The sequence below is a fragment of the Erinaceus europaeus genome, chromosome 6 (assembly GCF_950295315.1).
Source record: "Erinaceus europaeus chromosome 6, mEriEur2.1, whole genome shotgun sequence".
Lineage (NCBI taxonomy): Eukaryota > Metazoa > Chordata > Mammalia > Eulipotyphla > Erinaceidae > Erinaceus > Erinaceus europaeus.
In genome coordinates this window covers 25,268,706-25,289,325 of record NC_080167.1, presented here as the reverse complement: position 1 = coordinate 25,289,325, position 20,620 = coordinate 25,268,706, and the positions used below count along the sequence as shown (strand labels likewise).

Sequence of the window (20,620 nt, the reverse complement as noted above, 5' to 3'; positions counted from 1 at the left end):
ACCGGCCATGACCTGTTCGATAGCGATTTAGGAGGGCCCAATCATAACGTGCTAGGTCAAAGCCGGGTTGACACTTGCAGGGGTCTGTGATGAGGTGTTTGTTCTTTACCTCAGCTGACTGCCAACTCTGTTTCCAAGAGTCTGGGACAGAGAAGTTCAGTGTAGGCGTAGGGGACCAGATTGGGTGACGAGACGTCAAGCGTTGGACAGGGTGGGCGAAGATATCCGCGTATATTGGCAGGTCCGGTCGAGCGTAGACGTGGGAAATGAACTTAGATGATGCCACATCCCGACGAATATCTGTTGGGGCGATGTTGCTAAGAACTGGCAGCCATGGAACCGAGGTGGAACGGATGGTTCCAGAAATGATCCTCATGGAGGAATATAATTTGGAATCGACCAAGTGGACATGGGGGCTACGGAACCATACTGGGGCACAGTATTCTGCAGTGGAATAGCATAATGCCAGAGATGATGATCGTAGTGTGGAAGCGCTTGCGCCCCATGAGGAGCTGGCCAGTCTTGCAGTGATGTTATTCCTCGCGCCCACCTTTGCTGCAGTTTTTATGAGATGTTCGTGAAATGACAGGGTGCGATCGAGAGTAACGCCAAGATAGACTGGCTGGGCTTCATGCCGGATTCTCGTATCGTCAAGCTGCACATTAAGCTCACGCGAGGCCGAGGCATGGTGTAGATGGAAAACAGATGATACCGTTTTTGCAGTGCTAGGGATTAGTCGCCATTTTTTACAGTAATCAGATATCAGAGACATTTCTTTCGTGAGTGTTTCCTCGAGGATGTCGAACTTGGATGCCTGAGTTGCACAGCAGATGTCATCAGCGTAGATGAACTTCCTTGAAGAAGTTTCTGGGAGGTCATTGATGTAAATATTAAATAGCAATAGCGTAGGAGCCAGAACAGAGCCCTGCACTATGAATCCACTACTCCTAGATGCCATTTCCCCCAATTTTGTTGCCCTTGTTGTTGAATAGGACAAAGAGAAATCGAAAGAACAGGGAATGCAGAGAAGGGGAGAGAAAGATAAGACACCTGCAGACCTGCTTCACTGCTTGTGAAGTGACCCCCCTCCCCTGCCCCTGCAGGTGGGGAGCTGGGGGCTGGAACCGGGGTCCTTACACGGGTCCTTGTGCTTTGTGCCATGTGCCCTTAACCCACTGTGCTACTGCCCAGCCCCCAAGAAGTAGAATTTATATTACCTCCAGAGTCTTTTCATCTGATTTAATTTTTTTTATCAGTTCCTCAGGGGCTATTTTGAGTCAGTTGTGGACACGTGGGGTACAATTTCTCTTCTCCGTGTGTTAAGTGCCCACAAAACACACTGGCCCACAATTCAGATGCTTTTCTACCATCGTGCATCTGGACCCCAGTGTCCTCTCTGCTTTGCTCCCCCTTCTTCCCCATAGTCTTTTTTTCTTTGATGTAATATACCACACTCAGTCCAAGTTTCACTCTGCATTTCCCCTTTCTATTCTTGTTTCTTACATTCACCGGTGAAGGTGAGTGAGATCTTCCAGTATTTGTCCTTCTCTTTATGGCTGACATCACTTAATGTGATGCCTTCCAATTCCATCCAACATCAAACAAAGGAGGTGCCTTCATCGTTTTTAACAGTTGAGTAGTATTCCCTTGTGCATGTACACCACAACTTTCTAGTTACTCATCTGTTGTCGTGGTATCTGGTTTGCTTCCAAGTTCTTTCCAAGATGAGGCACCTTAATGTTTTTCCCTGCCTGCTAGTAGTGTAGACTTCAAAGGAGTTAGGGGGAAAAAAAAAGAAAGGAGAGGAAAAGGCTACTGGATGAATTTTATCTAGGAGTTGGAAAGATTGCTTAACTCTTCAAATATTTATCATATGACAGCATTACTTTAAGTTGTGGATGGAGAAAATTACAAAGCCTGAAAATGATTTTTCCTCAATGAATTTTTAGTCATTCCCCTTTTTTTCTCTCCTTTTGTTTCTTTCCCTTCCTTCTGTCCATCCTCTCTCTCTCCCTCTCACTCACTTTTCCCCCTTTTTTCTTTCTCTCTTCCCTTCCCTTCCCTTCCCCTCCCCTCCCCTCCCTTCCCCTCCTCTGCTCCTTCTCTTTCTCTTTCTCTTCTCTTTCTCTCTCTCTTCTCCCCTCTCCTTCTTTCATTCCAGGAATTGAACTGGATGAAGATGGGTCTCTGGACGGAAACAACGATTTAACCATTAGAGGACGACTGCTGTCCCTGGTAGAAAAGGTGACATACCTGAAGAAGAAGCAAGCTGAAAAACCAGTTGAGAGTGCCTCCCAGAAGTCCTGTAAGCAGTATGAAAGGGCACTGGCAAAGTGCCTCAGCAGCTGGCATTTATTCACCCTTTGAACTAGTAATGTACTAGATGAGCCAGTAAGATCACTGAGTTTGCAACTTTTAAATATCAGATTATCACGTTAATGTCTCCTCCAGAAGTCCACAGTAGCAAACTCTACTTGTAGGAACAGATCCAGACCTTTATAAGTATGAATGGACTTTGACCAGGAATTAAGGGAAGAATTTAGCCTTTATTTATTTTTCAAATTATCATTTGTTAATTTCCATCAGGGTTATTGCTGGAACTCAGTGGCAGAATTACAAAGCTACTGATCCCAGTGGACATTTTTTTTTCTTTTCTTTCTTTCTTTCTTTTTTCTTTTTCTACTTTATTTGATAAGACAGAGAGATATTGAGGGGGGGGAAGGGAATATAGAGTGGAAGAAAGATAGACACCCACAGAACTATTTCACTGGTCATGAAATTCCCCCCTGCAGGTGGGGAGCTGGGGCTTGAACCCCAGATTCTTTGTAGTAGTAGTAGTATTGTGTGCGCTCAGCTGGGTGTGCCACCACCCAGCTCTCAGAACTTAAGTCTTTGAGTCTAAATATTATGCTATTGATTTCAGGTAGTCCTGTGCCAATTTAAACCTTAAATCACTTGTTTTTGTAATTGGGTTTTGATTCTGAAATATTTCCTAAAGTTCTGTGCATTTCTGATTTATTCTTAGTCTGTTTTACTAAAGAACAGTTGCTGTTTTCTCAAACCAAATAACCACTGAGTTGGTGATTCTCCTGCATGTTCATCCAGAAAGGCTTCAGGAAGCAATTCTATAAGAACCGGTTTACTTCCTTCATTATTTCCAGATTCCACTCCTTTTAAATTCAGGTGTTGGTTTATTCATAGATTTTGCTGAAAAAAAAAAAAAAAACCTCAAAATTTAAACCAGATGATCCTCAAATCAGTTTAAAGTTTCTTATGAATTATTGTTTGTTATTATCAGGTTTATGATTTTGATCTATGAAAAATGACAGCATGGTTTTGAGACTTGTATGTTTGAATGTAGACATTTCAACTGCATTTTGCATTTGCTTAAAATTGATAGTATGGGGATTTGCATACAGAATGTATAGAAACAAGTTAAACAGTTTCTTTGGAAAAATAGCCAGCGTATTGATTATGGCAATTAAATTTCTCAGTAGGTATATGATGGTGACACTAGTCATTTATCATCTTGATAATTTTACTACTTACTTAAAGAGACCTAGAAGTTCTATTAACCTATAAGTAATCTTCAATGTATGAAATGCCATTCAGTTTAATAAAGCTTTGCAGTCATGTTCTTGTGAAGATATTTTAAGTAACAAGAGAGGATTCAAATTTAAATAAGATTGTAATTATATGAGGTTACAGTTATAAATGACTCAAGTGAAATAATTAAATAAACACTTATAGTGCTATAGACGGCCAACATAAAATTTTTTTTAAAAAAAAATGACTGAGATTCTGAAATAGCTTAATGAATTCATAATAATGTTACTCAAGGAAAAGTTGGTATATTTTTATCCTTGCATGTTCACAACTCACCGTGTAATGCTCCTTGTAATACACCCATATAAACAGATTAATTGAATTTTCTTCTCTTCAAAAAGTATTCCTAGACTTTTCATTACTGCTGCCAATGTAGAGATCAGTGTGCAAGTATTAGAGAGGTAGTTGAAATGCCAAACTTAATTGTCTTTTCTTCCTCCTTTTTAATTTAATGTGTGTCATGACTCCACAGCTACTCTGCAACAGTTGATATCTGAGACTATGGTGCGGTGGGCTCAAGAGTCTGTCATCGAAGACCCTGAGTTGGTGAGGGCCATGTTTATGTTGCTCCATCGACAGTATGATGGCATTGGGGGTCTGGTTCGGGCTCTGCCAAAGACCTACACTATAAATGGTGTTTCCGTGGAGGATACCATCAGCCTGCTAGCATCTCTTGGTCAGATTCGTTCTCTGCTAAGTGTAAGAATGGGCAAAGAAGAAGAGAAACTTATGATTCGTGGATTAGGGTAAATGATCTATTACAACCTTTTGTCTTACAGTTACTTCTTACTAATTATTTATCCCAACTGTGATATCGGTGTGTGTTCATCTCCACAAGATGATAGAATTACAAATCTGTTTAAATTATCTAAAACTAAAGTTAAACATTTTTTTTCAAGCAAAAAAATGTTTAAGAGAGAGTGTAAAAGATGACAGACAGCAAAGCCTCCTTCCAATATTGGGGGCTGAGCATGTGGCAAAGCTACACACTACCCAAGTAAGCTATTTTACAGACCCTTAATGAAATACTTCCAAAGTTAGTTCATACAAGGGAATTTGATACACTGCCATCTAATGTCAAGGAAAGAATGTCTTTTGTTACTATATTTGTCCTCGTGTAGAATAGATCAGACCCACATATCTTGGGCCTCCCCATCAGTTTTCATATTTCTTCTATCTAAATAATCTATTACTAAAAACAGTGAAGTAATTGAAATAAATCAGTTTATCCCCTCTCATAGTAATGAAATAGTGACTCATGAGAGTATGTACATCAACACCATTCCCACCACCAAAGGACTGTTTCAATTGCTTAAAAAACAAAAACAACAACAAAAACACAGCGAAATAAATTGAAAATATTTAGGGGGCCAGGAGGTGGCGCACCTGGTTAAGCACACGTGTTACAATGTGCAAGGACCCAGATTCAAGCCCCCAGCCCCCACTCGTAGGGGGGAAGCTTTGCAAGCAGTGAAGCAGGTCTGCAGGTGTCTCTCTGTCTCTCTCCCTCTCTATTTCCACCTTCCTCTTGATTTCTGGGCTGTCTGTATCCAATAAATAAATAAAGATAATAATTTAAAAAAAAATTTTGGAAAGGCGTGAAGAAAAGAACCATATTTTTCCACTTTGTTGATTTAGCCAGACTAACTTAAAGTTAGCATACGAAGGAATGAATAGGTGAGCAACCCAACTAAAGAAACCAGATTCAAACAAAGTTTCAATTTATTTGCAGACTGTACATATTTTTTGCTATTATTCTGACCAACAAGTGCTTCATATAAATATTATTCATTAGTTTTACTTATGGTAAAATAAAAATAACAGGATGAGGCCGGGTGGTATTGCACCTGGTTAAGGGCTTTACAGACCCTTAATGAAATACTTCCAAAGTGAGTTCATATAGGAGAATTTGAATTAAGTGCCCATGTAACCTTATGCAAGGACCCAGACTTGAACCCCCACTCTCTACCAGCAGGGAGACCTTTCAGGAGCAGTGAAGTTGGTCTGCAGGTGTCTTTCTCTACCCCTGTCGATGTCCCTCTCCCCCCTCAATTTCTCTCTGTCCTATCATATGAAATAGAAAGAGGAAAAAAGTAGAAGCTGAGAGTGGTGGATTCATAGTGCTGGCACCAAGCCCCAGTGATAATCCTGGTGACCAATAATAAATAAGTAAATAAATAAATAGATAGATAAATAAATCAGTGGAGTTCTTTATTTGCAAAGGTACTGCATAGTAAGATTTTAGAAGTATCTTTATATACACACTATAACACAATGTAAGTCAGTCATAGTGAGCCAATTTAGGTGATGTCTGCTGATTTTGGTGTCCATCTTAATTAGATAGATTTCTTTGTAACTGAACTTTATGTGTTTTCAGTTTCCCTTGGAGAGTATATTGGATTGTTGGAAAAGTCATGACATATTGTTGCCTAGAAAAGCAGAAAAAATTTGCCAAAATAATAAACTTAGTTTAACAGGAAATAATACTACTGTAATTTTGTCCAACAGATTTGTCTTCTTTAATTACTTTAATGTCCATCATGACTTTGCAGCAACTCTGCAGCGCTAATTTCTGATTGCTTTCTATTGAACATAGTACTAAAGTAACATATAGAGCAGAGTTGGTTTAGTGTGTAGAGGGAAGGACTTGCATGTGTGAGGTCCAGGTTTGATCTCTTGCATTGCATATGCATATTATACATATAATTGAAGCAAATAAGTATTTTTTTTAAAAAGAGAGTGAAATGCCAGAACATTATGTAACTGACATGTGCAGTGCAGGGGCTCAAACCCAGAATCTCATGCATGCACGAAAGTCTTACATTCTACCACTGAGATATCTCCCCTGCCCTAAATATGTACTACCTTTAGAAAATGGCGGGGGGGAGAAGCATTAAAAAACCCTTGGAGATGTTCCTTGGAGGATGTAGTTCAGCAGGAACAATGCAGGACTTGCATAATTCAGGCCTTGTGTTAGATCCCTGGCGTCACATATGTCCAAAGCAGATAGATGTATACATTAAGAACCTATAAGGGAACTTTTCTGTAAATGTGATTTGATACTGATTCATTTTCTCTGTAAATGGAGACTCACATGTATGCATACCCATAAATTGAAAGTAAGGTGTCTACAATTGTATTTGATACAAACTGCTGCCTATCTAGTACATTCCTTATATTGATAGAATTGACAGCTGGTATAGCAACATTTTTAGGCACTGTTGAAACATTTTAAGAAGGACTCTTAACTCTTATTAGTTTCCTTATGATTATCTCAGATTTATAGCTTAGATATTTTAAATTAATTTTTTCTTGGGCATGTTTGCATTCCACCCATACCTGTATTGTCTTTTGTAGGGATATCATGAATAATAAAGTGTTTTACCAGCACCCTAATCTCATGAGGGCACTTGGGATGCATGAGACAGTGATGGAGGTCATGGTGAATGTTCTTGGAGGCGGAGAGTCCAAGGTAAAGAAAAAAACTTTGATTTGTGGGGATGCCATTTATTATAACCTCCTGAGGCACATTTGTTCCATATTTTTAGCAAGAACTTCATAAATATTTTTAGGGTGAATTTTTATTTTTAGAACCTTTTTGAAAAAAAAAACACCTTACAAGTTAAGATTTGAATGTGCTATTAGGTTTATTCTTTGATAATAATAAAAATTAGAGGGAGTCAGGCAGTAGTGCTCATGCGCAAAACGCAAGGATCCTGGTTCCAGCCCCCAGCTCCCCACCTGCAGGAGAGTTACTTCACAAGTGGTAAAGCAGGTCTGCAGGTGTCTATTTTTCTCTCCCCCTCTCTGCCTTCCCCATCTCTCTCCATTTCTCTCTGTCCTATCCAACAACGATGATATCAATAACAACAACAATAATAACTACAAACCACAAGGGCAGCAAAAGGGAATAAATAACTAAATAAATACTTAAAATAATAATAATAAGTAGATCTTATATGCTATGTAATTTTTTTGAACATTTTTTTCCTTTATGGGGGGATGAATGTTTTACAGTCACCGGTAAGTACAGTAGTTTGTATAGGCATAACATTTCTCAGTTTTCCACATAACAATACAACCCCCACTATGCTATGTAATTTGTTATGAGATTATTCAGGGGTTATCTAGAAACCTTGAAAGGTAATACTCTGTCAGTTAATATTTTTGAATTATAAATTAGTTTCCATGACATCATACATCTATAACATAAAGATCCCTTTACCCTGTCCTGTCCTTTGATTTCAGTGACAGCTGGCTCTGTTTAACCTCTGATCCAGGCCAAATATGGGGATAATGTTTTGAAACATTTGTTGCTGGAGTACAGAGTGAATTTTTTAAGTACTGCAAATTTAATATAAAAGTATTTTAAAACAAATGTATAGGATAATATGACAGATAACTTTATTGATTTAGCAAGCTTTTATGATCTCTAATTTACCAAGTGTATTTCAGTATTTTTTTAAAAAATTAAGACATTTTTCAAAGTAGGGAAATGAAGCCATTTTCTCATGTTCTGTCTACCAGATTAAGAGACTTACAAAGGTATTTATTTTTAAAATTCTATTATGGAAGATATCATCTTGGCAGATCTGGTGTAAAATTTGACTCTCAAAGAGAGATATGCTTGATAAGGTCTTCCAACTTGGCCTTCTGGGTTCTGATCCCAGCAGAGAAGTAACATACATGTTAGGGAAGTTGCAGAATCTTAAAGTCTGGAATCATTACAATAAAACCAAAACAAAACAAACAAACAAACAAAAAACACTAACAATAACAGTGCCCTATGTGGTGCTCCAAGTACTAAGCCGGATGCTTTTCACAAGTTGTCTCACTGAACTATCCCTCCCTTATTTTATTTTTCATTTTTTTTATTTTTTTTGCCTCCAGGGCTATCGCTGGGGCTCAGTGCCTGCACCAAGAATCCACTGCTCCTGGGGGCCACTTTTGCTTCTTTTTGTTGCCCTTGTTGTTTTATCGTTGTTGTGGTTATTATTATTGTTATTGACATCACTGCTTCTGGACAGGACAGAGAGAAATGGAGAGAGGACAGGAAGACAGAGAGGGGGAAGAGAAAGATAGACACCTTGCAGACCTGCTTCACCACCTGTGAAGCGACCCCCTCGCAGGTGGGGAGCCAGGGACTCAAACCGGTGTCATTACGTCGGTTCCTGCACTTTGCGCCATGTGCGCTTAACCCGCTGTGCTATCGCCCGACCCCCTATCCCTCCCTTATTTAAAGTATGTAGCATTATCTATTTTGTTCCAATCTTACAGAATAGAGTCAAGGAAGCTGCATAATTTCTCAAGGAATCACAGCTAACACTGGTGCTCAGGAATCATAACTGCCTGATTCCTAAATCAGGCTTATGCCACCTGCAGGTTTATAGCTGCTGATGAATTCTTGGTCAGTTCCTTGATAGTAATAAGATATCAAAATTAGTGCCAAACTTTATGTTCAGTGACTCAAGGATTAGATTATTCAAAAGGTGACATTTGAGGATCTTGAAGTCTAGAGCAAGACCATCCTGAAGGCACTTGACTTCCTCTGAAGGTCTTCAGTATCTGAGACTTGGCACACAAGGGCATCTATAGATTGGCAATATGACTAAACGTTCAATTTATGTACTCAATTTTATTAAGATCATTTGCTTTCACAGCTGATCAGATGTTCTTTTATGTAGGAAATTACCTTTCCCAAGATGGTGGCCAACTGTTGCCGTTTCCTTTGTTACTTCTGTCGGATAAGTAGGCAGAATCAAAAGGCTATGTTTGATCATCTCAGTTACTTGCTAGAAAACAGCAGTGTTGGGCTGGGTAAGTAAATGAATTACATTTATTTACTCCAAAATAAAGTTAAAATTATACTTATTATATGTGTGGCAAGATAACTCAACTGGATAAGTGAGCCTGCTTTGTCATGCACACAATATGGGTTTGAGCCCTTCCCCTATCACACTGGAGGAAGTTTCATGCTATGGTGTCTTTTCTTCTATTACTGTGTCTCCATCTTTCTCTCTCTGTCTCTCTTTTTTAATTACTTACTCAATTATTTTTTTAATTTTTATTTAACTATTATTAGGTAAAGACAGAGAGAGATTGAAGGGAAGGGGGAGACAGAGAGATACTTGCAGGTCTGCTTCACCACTGATGAAACTTCTCTCCTCCAGGTGGGGACCAGGGGCTTGAACCCAGATCCTAGTGCATCGTAATGTGAGAGCTTAACCAGATGTGCCACAGCCTGGCCTTTACTTATTTATTTTTATTTTAAGGAGAGAGAGAGAGAGAGAGAGAGATAGACACAGACATAGACAGATGTACCAGGGCACTGCTTAGCTGGTTTGGGTGGTATTAGGGATTGAAATTGCGACATTGGAGCCTCAGGCATGAGAGTCTTTTGCATAACCATTATTCTCTTTTCCCAGCCCTCTCCGTCTTTATTGAAAATGTCAGCTAAGAACAGTGATGCACTGGTAACAATTGTATGTATAGTTAAATATTTAAATTTAGTATAAATTTATTTAGATCAGTGTAACTTGTACTGAACTTAGAAACTGCATTTTTAGTGAAAGAGTGTTTTTAGTTAGTGGTCCAGGAGGTGGCACAGTGGATAAAGCATTGAACTCTCAAGTACGAGGTCCTGAGTTCGATTCCCCAGCAGCACATGTACCAGAGTGATGTCTTCTTCTTTCTCTCTCTCTTCCTCTCCCTCTCGTTAATAAATAAAATATATATTTAAAAAAATGTGTTTTAAAATGGAATTCACAGTTACAGCACAGTCAGGTTTTGTTTCATCTTTATTTGCATTAACAGCTTCACCAGCTATGAGAGGGTCTACACCACTGGATGTTGCTGCAGCCTCGGTGATGGATAATAACGAACTAGCCTTAGCTTTACGTGAGCCAGATCTCGAAAAGGTAAACAATATCCCTCCCTAGTGTGACTGTGTGAATTATACTTGTTCATAGTTATTTCTCAAAATTATTTACATTTGACTATATGGTCTAGTTTTAATAATATATTACTATAGTCATAATGTATACTATAAGTATAAGTTACATATAAAATGCCATAATGATGAGTCATAAAGAGCATGGCATTTGAAATAAACTATTTCCTTATTGGAAATACTGTGAGAACCAGGTTGAGCGTGGTGAGGCTTTTCCGATTGAAAAATGGGGAACTGGGGGTAGGATGGTAGTGAAGTGGGTTAAGCGCATGTGGTGCAAAGCACAAGGACTGGTGTAAGGATCTCAGTTCGAGCCCCCGGCTCCCCACCTGCGGGGGAGTTGCTTCACAGGTAGTAAAGCAGGTCTGCAGGTGTCTGTCTTTCTCTACCCCTCTCTATCTTCCCCTCTTCTCTCTATTTCTCTCTGTCCTATCCAAACAACATCAACAATAATAACCACAACAATGCTACAACAACAAGGGCAACAAAAGGGGGGAAAAATGGCCTCCAGGAGCAGTGGATTCATGGTGCAGGCACTGAGCTCCAGCAATAACCCTGGAGGCAAAAGAAAAATGGGGAACTGAGGAAGCATATCTTCCTGTCAGACTCTCTCTTGCGAGGTTGAGCTTGGAAGAGGTATGGACTTCAGTCTTTTTGCTTCCCTGTCAGTTACTCCCTGTTCCCAGAAACCCTGCATTTTTCTGCCTCCAAGGGCTTGACATTCCTTAAAACATTAAGCCAGCTCTGCATTCCTTGATACAATGGCCTGCTCTCTTATTATCTACATATCAGTGTTCTGCTTTGTCTAACAAATGACTTAAGGTTTCCTCCCTAGTTCCCACCCATTCTGCTCATTTGATACATTCTTTTCCTACCCTCAAGACCCGCCCTCCCTTCAGGCTATTATTAATCCTACCAGTTAAACCCCTCGCAACAGTTGCTCTATTTGTGTTTTTATGTCCTTTCATGATAGGTATTTGTAGTAATTTTTGCTTTCATTATACAGTTTCACTTCTTAAAATGTTATATTAACATCACAAACATGCATTTTATATAGTGCAAGACTTCAGTCATGAACGAAGACCATGCATTTGTTTTCCAGAGTATAGATAAATTTCGCTTTATTATAGTTGCAACTGCATTCCATATCTTCTTCTTTTAAATTTTTTTATAATTTTATTTATAAAAAGAAAACACTGACAAAAACCATAGGATAAGAGGGGTACAACTCTACACAGTTCCCACCAGAACAGAACTCCATATCCCATCCCCTCCCCTGATAGCTCCTATTCTTTATCCCTCTGGGAGCATGGACCAAGGGACATTATGGGGTGCCGAAGGTGGAAGGTCTGGCTTCTGTAATTATTTCTCTGCTGAACATGGGCATTGACAGGTTGATCCATACTTCCAGCCTCTTTCTCTCTTTCCCTGGTGGGGTGGGACTCTGGGAAAGTGAGGCTCCGGACATATTGGTGGGGTTGTCTGCTCAGGGAAGTCCAGTTGGTATCACTGTAGCATCTGGAACCTTGTGGCTAAAAAAGAGTTAACATGGGAGTCGGGTGGTAGAGCTGTGGGTTATGTACAGATGGCGCAAAGCACAAGGACTGCCATGAGAATCCCCAGCTCCCCACCTGCAGGGGAGTAGCTTCACAGGCAGTGAAGCAGGTCTGCAGGTGTCTATCTTTCTCTCCCCCTCTCTGTCTTCGCCTCCTCTCTCCATTTCTCTCTATCCTATCCAACAACAATGACATGAATAACAACAACATTAACTACAACAACAATAAAAAAGGAAAACAAAAGTGAAAATAAATAAATATTTTAAAAAAAGTAAAGAAAAAGAGTTAACAAACAAATTGTTCCCTAATCATGAACCTAAAGGCTGGAATAGTGCAGATGAAGGGTTGGGGGGTCCTCCATTTTGTAGATAGCTAGTAGGCCTATTTTAGTTGTATTCCAAAGGTTCCATGACTATACTACTGTTTTTTGTTTGTTTGTTTTTCTGAGCCTGACATCTGATACGCAGATAGATCCAAGTTGTTGTCTGGGGAGATGATGTCATGGCTGGAAGGAAGACCAGAAAGCTGGATCAGGGAAGAGAGTATCTCCCAAATATGGGAAAGGTGTATAAATGTTGTTGACTGTAAACCCCATCATTCTGATCTGATCTGGGGCCCATATTCAACTTAAGATCCTATGTGACCTCTGCATCCCTGTAGATCTGAGCTCACATTCTGTGCTCATGAGTAGGAACGTTCCAAGCTGCCCCAATTTCAGAATCCATCTTCCTCAGGTGGAAGATAGAGTATGTTGTCCAGCCTCCCTTTGGAGGATGGAACATTCTCTACTGTTATTGATCCAAGTTGAGGGCAAGGTCCTATGGGGGCCCACAAAAGGGTCTGTTGTGTTGTTCCTGATAGAGATGACCAGTAACAATGGAGAGAGGGATTTGTTCACTTTTCTTTTGCTTGCCTACTTACAGTCAGAAGGAGTCTCCTAAAAGGATCATATTAATTCCCCCAAGAAGTGCCCAGAACCTTTCAAAGAAAGCTATGTCAAAATGAAAGGCCCAAGTTCTTCCTCCTCCTGATTTCATTTCTCAAAACTGTCTGGATCCATCCTTTTGCTCTGCTTACACTGGACTTCTGATGTCACTGGAATTTGTGAAGTGTGTTCTTGTCTTGAATTTTTTCTTTAATTTACTCTTCCTTACACCTGCAATATACTTCCAGACATCTTTCCAGTCAGTGCCCCAGAGTTACCTTTTTTTGGGTCCACCATGATCCTCCTATGTAAAATGGATATGTTCTCACAACATTCTGGCCCTCCCTGTACTCTCTACTGCTTTATTTTTAATAGTCAAGACAATGTATTTATAATATATACACAAATATATTTAAATATTATTCCTATATGCATTAAATATAGTTCAAATACTTGCAGTTTAAATTGTATTTTCTTTTCTTTTTTTTTATTTATTTTTTATTCCCTTTTGTTTTCTTTGTTTTATTGTTGTAGTAGTTGTTGTTGTTGTTGTTGTTGGATAGGACAGAGAGAAATGGCAGAAGAGGGGAAGACAGAGAAGGGGAGAGAAAGATAGACACCTGCAGACCTGCTTCACCACTTGTGAAGCGACTCCCGGACTCCCTTGCAGGTGGGGAGCCAGGGGCTCGAACCAGAATCCTTAGACCAGTCCTTGTGCTTCGCACCAGGTGTGCTACCGCCTGACTCTGTATTTTCAAATAAGTATATTCCACTAAATTTTATATTTATTTTATAAATTTTATATATTTTTAAAAATCTATCCCCTACTATATTTTAAGACCAGTATATGGCATTTTTCCCCCCTCTCTCTCTCTCTCTCAATCTCTCTCTCTCCATATATATATATATATATATATATGTGTGTGTGTGTGTGTGTATTTTTTTAAGATTTTTTTTTTCTTTACCAGAGCACAACTTAGCTTTGATTTATGATGGAGCAGAAGATTGAACATGGGACCTTGGAGCCTCAGCCATGACAGTCTCTTTGCATAACCATTATGTTATTTCCCCCACCCTTTTTACTGTGCTTTTTCACTTGTCCTATGTATGGGTGCATAAAGCTTTATCAGGACATTCACCACCAAAGGTAGAAATACATAACATGCTTAAATTGACTTAATGTCTATAGCTGGGTGAACCCATTTGTATCAGTGTGTCCAATGGAGAAATGTGAGGCATTTGTCTCCTCTGTCATCACTAGCAGGAAACTTCAGTGCTATTATGTTCTTCTCTTTTCTTTTCTTATTTAAAAATGTTTTCACTTATTGCTTTTTTTTTTTTTTGTAGGTAGTTCGATACTTGGCTGGCTGTGGTCTACAAAGCTGTCAGATGCTGGTGTCTAAGGGATATCCAGATATTGGATGGAATCCAGTTGAAGGAGAGAGATATCTGGATTTTCTCAGATTCGCTGTCTTCTGCAATGGTATAATTGATTTCTCAGGGTCTTTATGACTATTGTTAAAACTACATAAGAACAGGGACCAGGTGTTAGTGCACTTGGTTGAGTGTATACGGTGCATGCACAAGGACCCAGGTTCAAGTCTCAGTTCCCCACCTACAGTAGGCAAACTTCACAAACTTCAAAAGTAGTGGAGCAGTGCTGTAGGGATCTCTTTCTTCCTCTCTCTTTCTGTTTACACACACACATACACAAACACACACATATCCTCTCTTCTCAATTTCATTTTGTTCTATCAAAGATAAGGAAAGTGAAATAAAAGAAAAATATTAAAAATAAGAATTAGAAAAACTAAAAGTGATATTAGTCAGAAGGAGAAGGATGATTATGAGATGATCTCACTCATAGACAGAAACTGAAAAAAACTACCATGATGCTAGCCTGCCTTCCCCAGACAGATGTCCTACCAATATGTCCTGGAACCCTACCTCTCCAGAGTCCTACCCCACTAGGGAAAGGTAGAGACAGGCTGGGGGTACAGATTGACCTGTTGATGCCCATGCTAAGTGGAGAAGTAATTACAGAAGCCAGACCTTAGCCCTTCTGTTCCCCATAGAGATCTTTGGTCCATACTCCCAAAGGGATAAAGAATAGGGAAGATTCCAGGAGTCGGTCTGTAGCGCAGCAGGTTAAGCGCAGGTGGCGCAAAGCACAAGGACCGGCGTAAGGATCCCGGTTCGAGCCCCCGGCTCCCCACCTGCAGGGGAGTCGCTTCACAGGCGGTGAAGCTGGTCTGCAGGTGTCTTTCTCTTCCCCTCTCTGTCTTCCCCCATCTCTCTCCATTTCTCTCTGTCCTATCCAACAACGACGACAACAACATTAAAAACAACAGGACAATAAAAGGGAAGGAAGGAAGGAAGGAAGGAAGGAAGGGAGGAAGGAAGGAAGGAAGGAAGGAGAAGATTCCAATGGAGGGGATGGAATGTGGCACTCTGGTGGTGCTAATTGTATGATTTGTAACCCACTTAACCCACAATCTTGTTGACCATTATTGTCAATAATAATAATAATTTTAAAAAATAACTTTAAAAAATTTAAAAAACACAAGGCAGAACTTGGACTGGGTTTGGTGGATTGCACCAAAGTAAAAGACTGTGATGTAGAGGTGGGTTCAGGTCTTGAACCCTGATGGCAGAGGAGGACCCAGAGGGGCTTGTGTTGTTATGTGGAAAACTGAGAAATGTCACACATGTACAAACTACTGTACTTTACTGCTGACTATAAAACATTAATCCCGGGAGTCAGGCGGTAGCGCAGCGGGTTAAGCGCAGGTGGCGCAAAGCGCAAGGACCGGTGTAAGGATCCCGGTTCGAGCCCCTGGCTCCCCACCTGCAGGGGAGTCGCTTCACAGGCGGTGAAGCTGGTCTGCAGGTGTCTGTCTTTCTCTCATCCTCTCTGTCTTCCCCTCCTCTCTCCATTTCTCTCTGTCCTATCCAACAACAACAACATCAATAACAACAACAATAATAACTACAACAATACAACAACAAGGACAAAAAAGGGAATAACTAAATATTGAAAAAAATTTTAAAAAGGAAAAAAAAAATAAAAAAAAAAACATTAATCCCCTAATAAGGAAATATGTACTTATTTATTTTACAAAGGATGTATTTGGGTTTTTTTTCACAATAATATTTTGCAACTTAACATATTAGAAATTTGGCACATGTATTAAATTCTAAGATTATGGTTCTGTTTCTGTCAGTGATTTGATACAATGAATAGTTTGTACCTCCAGAATAATTTCCTTTGTTGAAACCTTAAATTTATTGTGTAAATTTACATGAAACTAGTAGTTTGAATTGAGTTTTGACTTTCCTAATATGTTCTTTGGATATAGTTATTTTCCTTTGCATATAAAAAGATTAGCATAATATTATCTGCTCAGGACTTCTAAGTAATCAGTATTTGCTTTCCTATGGTCCCTGTTTGATTTCAGGGGAAAGTGTAGAGGAGAATGCAAATGTTGTGGTGAGACTGCTCATTAGGAGACCTGAATGTTTTGGTCCTGCTTTGAGAGGGGAAGGAGGGAATGGTCTTCTTGCAGCCATGGAAGAGGCCATAAAAATAGCTGAAGATCCATGTCGAGATGGTCCCTCACCAACGAGTGGATCCAGTAAAACACTGTAAGTCCAGTATGCACATTCTTAAAGTTCAAGTTGTTGACTTAAAAAGAGCTTATGAAATAGTTTTTTATTGTCTTTCATGCAATTTAAATTTCTCGTGCTTATAATAAGCCTTTCGAAAACCAAAGATGTGTTAGACTTGAAAGAGTAAATGGATTATGCTTCTGGCATAAGGTTGAAAGAACAGAGAGCTATTGAAGATTGTATGGGATTAGGAGAGAGGAATTTACTATGCAGGATCAGATGTATTTTGTGAATTTTGCCAGGCCAAGTGAGTTATTATAAATGATAGCAGTTGGATTTGAAACTAGTTTAATGGAAGCTACCTAGTGTACGTTTACAGGATAATAAAAAGTACTTTTAGGATAATAAATGGGTAAGCTTTGCTAAATTGGCATGATGGTAAAAATCCAAATGAAGGGGTGTTGCCATTGAGAAGTAAACGGCTTGTGTAAGCCATTGGTAACAGATAGAGAAGGCAGTTAAATGCCTAATATTTCTCCATTGGACACACTGATACTAATGGGATCACCCAGCAATGGACAGGAAGTCAATTTAAACATGTTATGTGTTTCAACCTCTAGTGATGAATAGACATTCATGGTAGAACCTCATACACCCATACTGTTTGTACCTCTAGCAAAGTTATAACATACGATGTACTAGATGGAAGTTTCTATGAAACGAAACAGTAACTGTAAACCCTTTTTCTATAGCTAGCATAGACATAAATGCTCTCTCTATACCAAAGCTGGGGTTCTAGATGAAGAGCAACCAAGGGCAAGTTACTTATTTGTCAATCAGCAGTACAGGAACCAGGGAGCCTTAGTTTCTCTAAGTGGTATAAAATATATAGAGATATCTACTGCAAGGCCACCCAGTGGGTCAGTACTGAGGAATGCTAAGGACTGGCTTATGTACCAGACCTTCCTGGCAGTCGTTATTGAGTCCAGCTGAGGTAGTTCTCTGCTGAGCTGCCACTAAGATGGGGAAGGAGACATATGGACCTACTGGGGAGTGTGTATAGGGTTAGTAGAATAGATGTAAAGCCGTTTAGGTGAATACATAAATGGAATCACATTTATCAAGCACTTAACTCTGGGCAAAACACTATATTGAATTCCTTATATATGCTATCATTAAAAAACATTAATTCCCCAATTAAAAAAAAAATAGATCCTTGCCTCCTTTTGTCTACCTCTCTGCTACTTACAAATGTAGTCTAAGCTTACCAACTCTTTCCATCTTTTGTTATGCTGTTTGCCATTAGAAGTGATTGAAATTAATCAAACGAGTAGCTCTGACCCTTCTGTGAGAAAAAAAGCAACTCTAGTATTAAGGTGATGATAAAATCTCTAACCTTATCTTGAGCCTACTGTCAATTTTCCTTTTAAAATGTCAAGCTGTAAACTAAACATTTGTAGAAATCATCAGAAAGAAAAACGTAGTTACCTTAGGTTATTTCTTTCCTCAGAGAAGTATGCAGTATACATTTATTATTTTGTCACTTTATTATCATATTTGTCTCGATTTTTTTTGTTTGTTTCTTTTGGAAACTCCATGAAAGTGACACAGAAGATGAAGAAGATGATACTATCCACATGGGGAATGCCATCATGACCTTTTATGCAGCTTTGATTGACCTGTTAGGACGCTGTGCTCCTGAAATGCATGTATGTGCCTCGGAGTCCAATAGCTTATCTCTCTTCTCAATGTAAAGATATTCCTATCTGTCAGAGCTGACAACAGCATCCAAAACAAATAAACCTCCATGCTCTATTGAAAATAGTAGGTGTAGCCTAATTGTGGAATAGTTGATTGCTTAGTTGGAAATGTCATTGTTGGTTATACAAACTAGAAATGAAATTTCATTACAAATTGTTAATGGAGCAGTCAGCTCTCATACTTATGTCTCTAATACTCATAGAGTATTTACCATGTACAGTTTCCTTGCCTTTTCCATGTTGGTGGAAAATAAGTACTCCTATCAAGAATGATCCTCCTGTACAATAACTTCCTAGACAGGATGTTTGCTACTAGTTTAGATGGAAGTCATGGTGGAGACAAACTAAGTGGGGAACTGAAAGAACTCTATTCACTCATTAGATTGGTGTTTTCTAAAATATATGAATCAAAATAAAACTAAAAATGTTGTGAAACAAAACTGACTTGTTGTAATAGTCCTGTATTTTCTAAGTCAGTTTTATTTACAGTACTTTTATTCCAGTCGATTCTGTATTATTTTGCTGTGGTCTTCTAAACCCGCTAGGCCAGTCCCATGAAGTGAAGTTCATGACTTGTTGGTGAGAAGACAAAAAGTTTGCAATATATTGGCCAGTGCTGAAGTACAAGGCAAATCTGTTTTTAAAAGATGGTTTATTGAATTGGGAGATAACTTGTGAGGCCCCATACTTGAGTGCTTGTACCACACCATAGAACCATGAGAATTAGGAAGTTTTCACGGAAGATCAATTGGCACTGGGTTGTTTCTTCTGGTTGTTTTCCTCCCCGGAAAAAATAAAGAAGGCAAATAATCTGAGCAGGAAACCAACCTCATCACTGCTTAAAGATCCTCTCTAAGGAGTCTGGCGGTGGCGCAGTGGATTAAGCACACGTGGCGCAAAGCGCAAGGACCGACTTAAAGATCCTTAGTTCGAGCCCCTGGCTCCCCGTCTGTAGGGGAGTCGCTTCACAAGTGGTGAAGCTGGTCTGCAGGCGTCTTATCTTTCTCTCCCCCTCTCTTTCTTCCCCTCCTCTCTCCATTTCTCTCTGTCCTATCCAACAACAACGACATCAATAACAACTATAGTAACCACAACAATGTTAAACAACAAGGGCAACAAAAGGGAAAATACATATAAAAAAATTAAAGGGAGCCGGGCGGTAGCGCAGCGGGTTAAGCGCAGGTGGCGCTAAGTGCAAGGACCGGCATGAGGATCCCGGTTCGAGTACCCAGCTCCCCACCTGCAGGGGAGTCGCTTCACAGGCGGTGAAGCAGATCTGCAGGTGTCTGTCTTTCTCTCCTCCTCTCTGTCTTCCCCTCCTCTCTCCATTTCTCTCTGTCCTATCCAGCGACGACGACATCAACTACAACAACAATAAAAAGACAACAAGGGCAACAAAAAGGAAGATAAATAAATAAAATTACAAAAAAAAAAAAAAGAATGGAAAAAAAATTTAAAAAGATCCTCTCTAGCTCCCTACCTGTGTTTTTTTTTTTTAATTTTACTATTTAAAGAGTCTTGAGGTAATCTTTACTGTGAACTGATAGAAATAACAGAATGGAGAGACACTAGAATATTAGGAAACAAAATTTGATTTTTATAAAAATTTTACTTGCTACTAATGAGATTTTCATCATAGTAAATCATCAAAACTATGTGTGCTGAAAGTAACGGTGAACAAAAAAAAATAGGCCGATAGTTTATTTCTAATTTTTTTAATTATCTTTATTTATTTATTAGATAGAGACATCCATAAATGGATAGGGGAGGGGGAGAGTGAGAGGGGGAGACTATAAGTGTCAGTCCTGCTTCACCAGTTACAAAGCTTCCCTTTGCAGGTAGGGACCAGGGCCTAGAATCTGGGTCCTTGCACACTGTGACATGTCTGTTTAACCAGGTGTGCCACCAGCTGGCCCCCTAAGAATATTTTTTCTTGTCTAGAAGGAAGACTAAATAGAAGGTTTTTTGTTTGTTTGTTTTCCCCATTATATAAAGGATGGAAAGCCAAAGAAAAATAGTAAGGGAATGACCTTGGCATTTCTAATGCTTAGGGACCCCACTGTGTCAGGAATTGTGCTTCTGTTTGATATTGTTGTGAGGCAAACCAATACCCTGACTCTGAAAGTTTCCAGTTTGTTCCAAAGATTAACTGAGATTCTTGACTTTATGAGAGTCACAGTCTTCAGAGGCTCTTAATTAGCCAGTGATAATCTAA

At 39.4% G+C, this 20,620-nt stretch overlaps 1 protein-coding gene across 3 annotated transcripts in view; it reads left to right on the top strand.

Annotated features, from left to right (window-relative positions):
- Positions 1 to 20,620, top strand: part of RYR2 (ryanodine receptor 2) — an 820,963-nt gene that overhangs the window by 612,787 nt on the left and 187,556 nt on the right. For all 3 annotated transcript variants that reach the window (XM_060191940.1, XM_060191939.1, XM_060191938.1), the window contains 8 exons: positions 2,162 to 2,305; positions 4,079 to 4,352; positions 6,964 to 7,078; positions 9,291 to 9,423; positions 10,420 to 10,523; positions 14,384 to 14,519; positions 16,495 to 16,681; positions 18,249 to 18,354. In XM_060191940.1, coding sequence (XP_060047923.1) covers positions 2,162 to 2,305; positions 4,079 to 4,352; positions 6,964 to 7,078; positions 9,291 to 9,423; positions 10,420 to 10,523; positions 14,384 to 14,519; positions 16,495 to 16,681; positions 18,249 to 18,354 — 1,199 coding nt within the window. The remainder of the gene's footprint in view (positions 1 to 2,161; positions 2,306 to 4,078; positions 4,353 to 6,963; positions 7,079 to 9,290; positions 9,424 to 10,419; positions 10,524 to 14,383; positions 14,520 to 16,494; positions 16,682 to 18,248; positions 18,355 to 20,620) is intronic.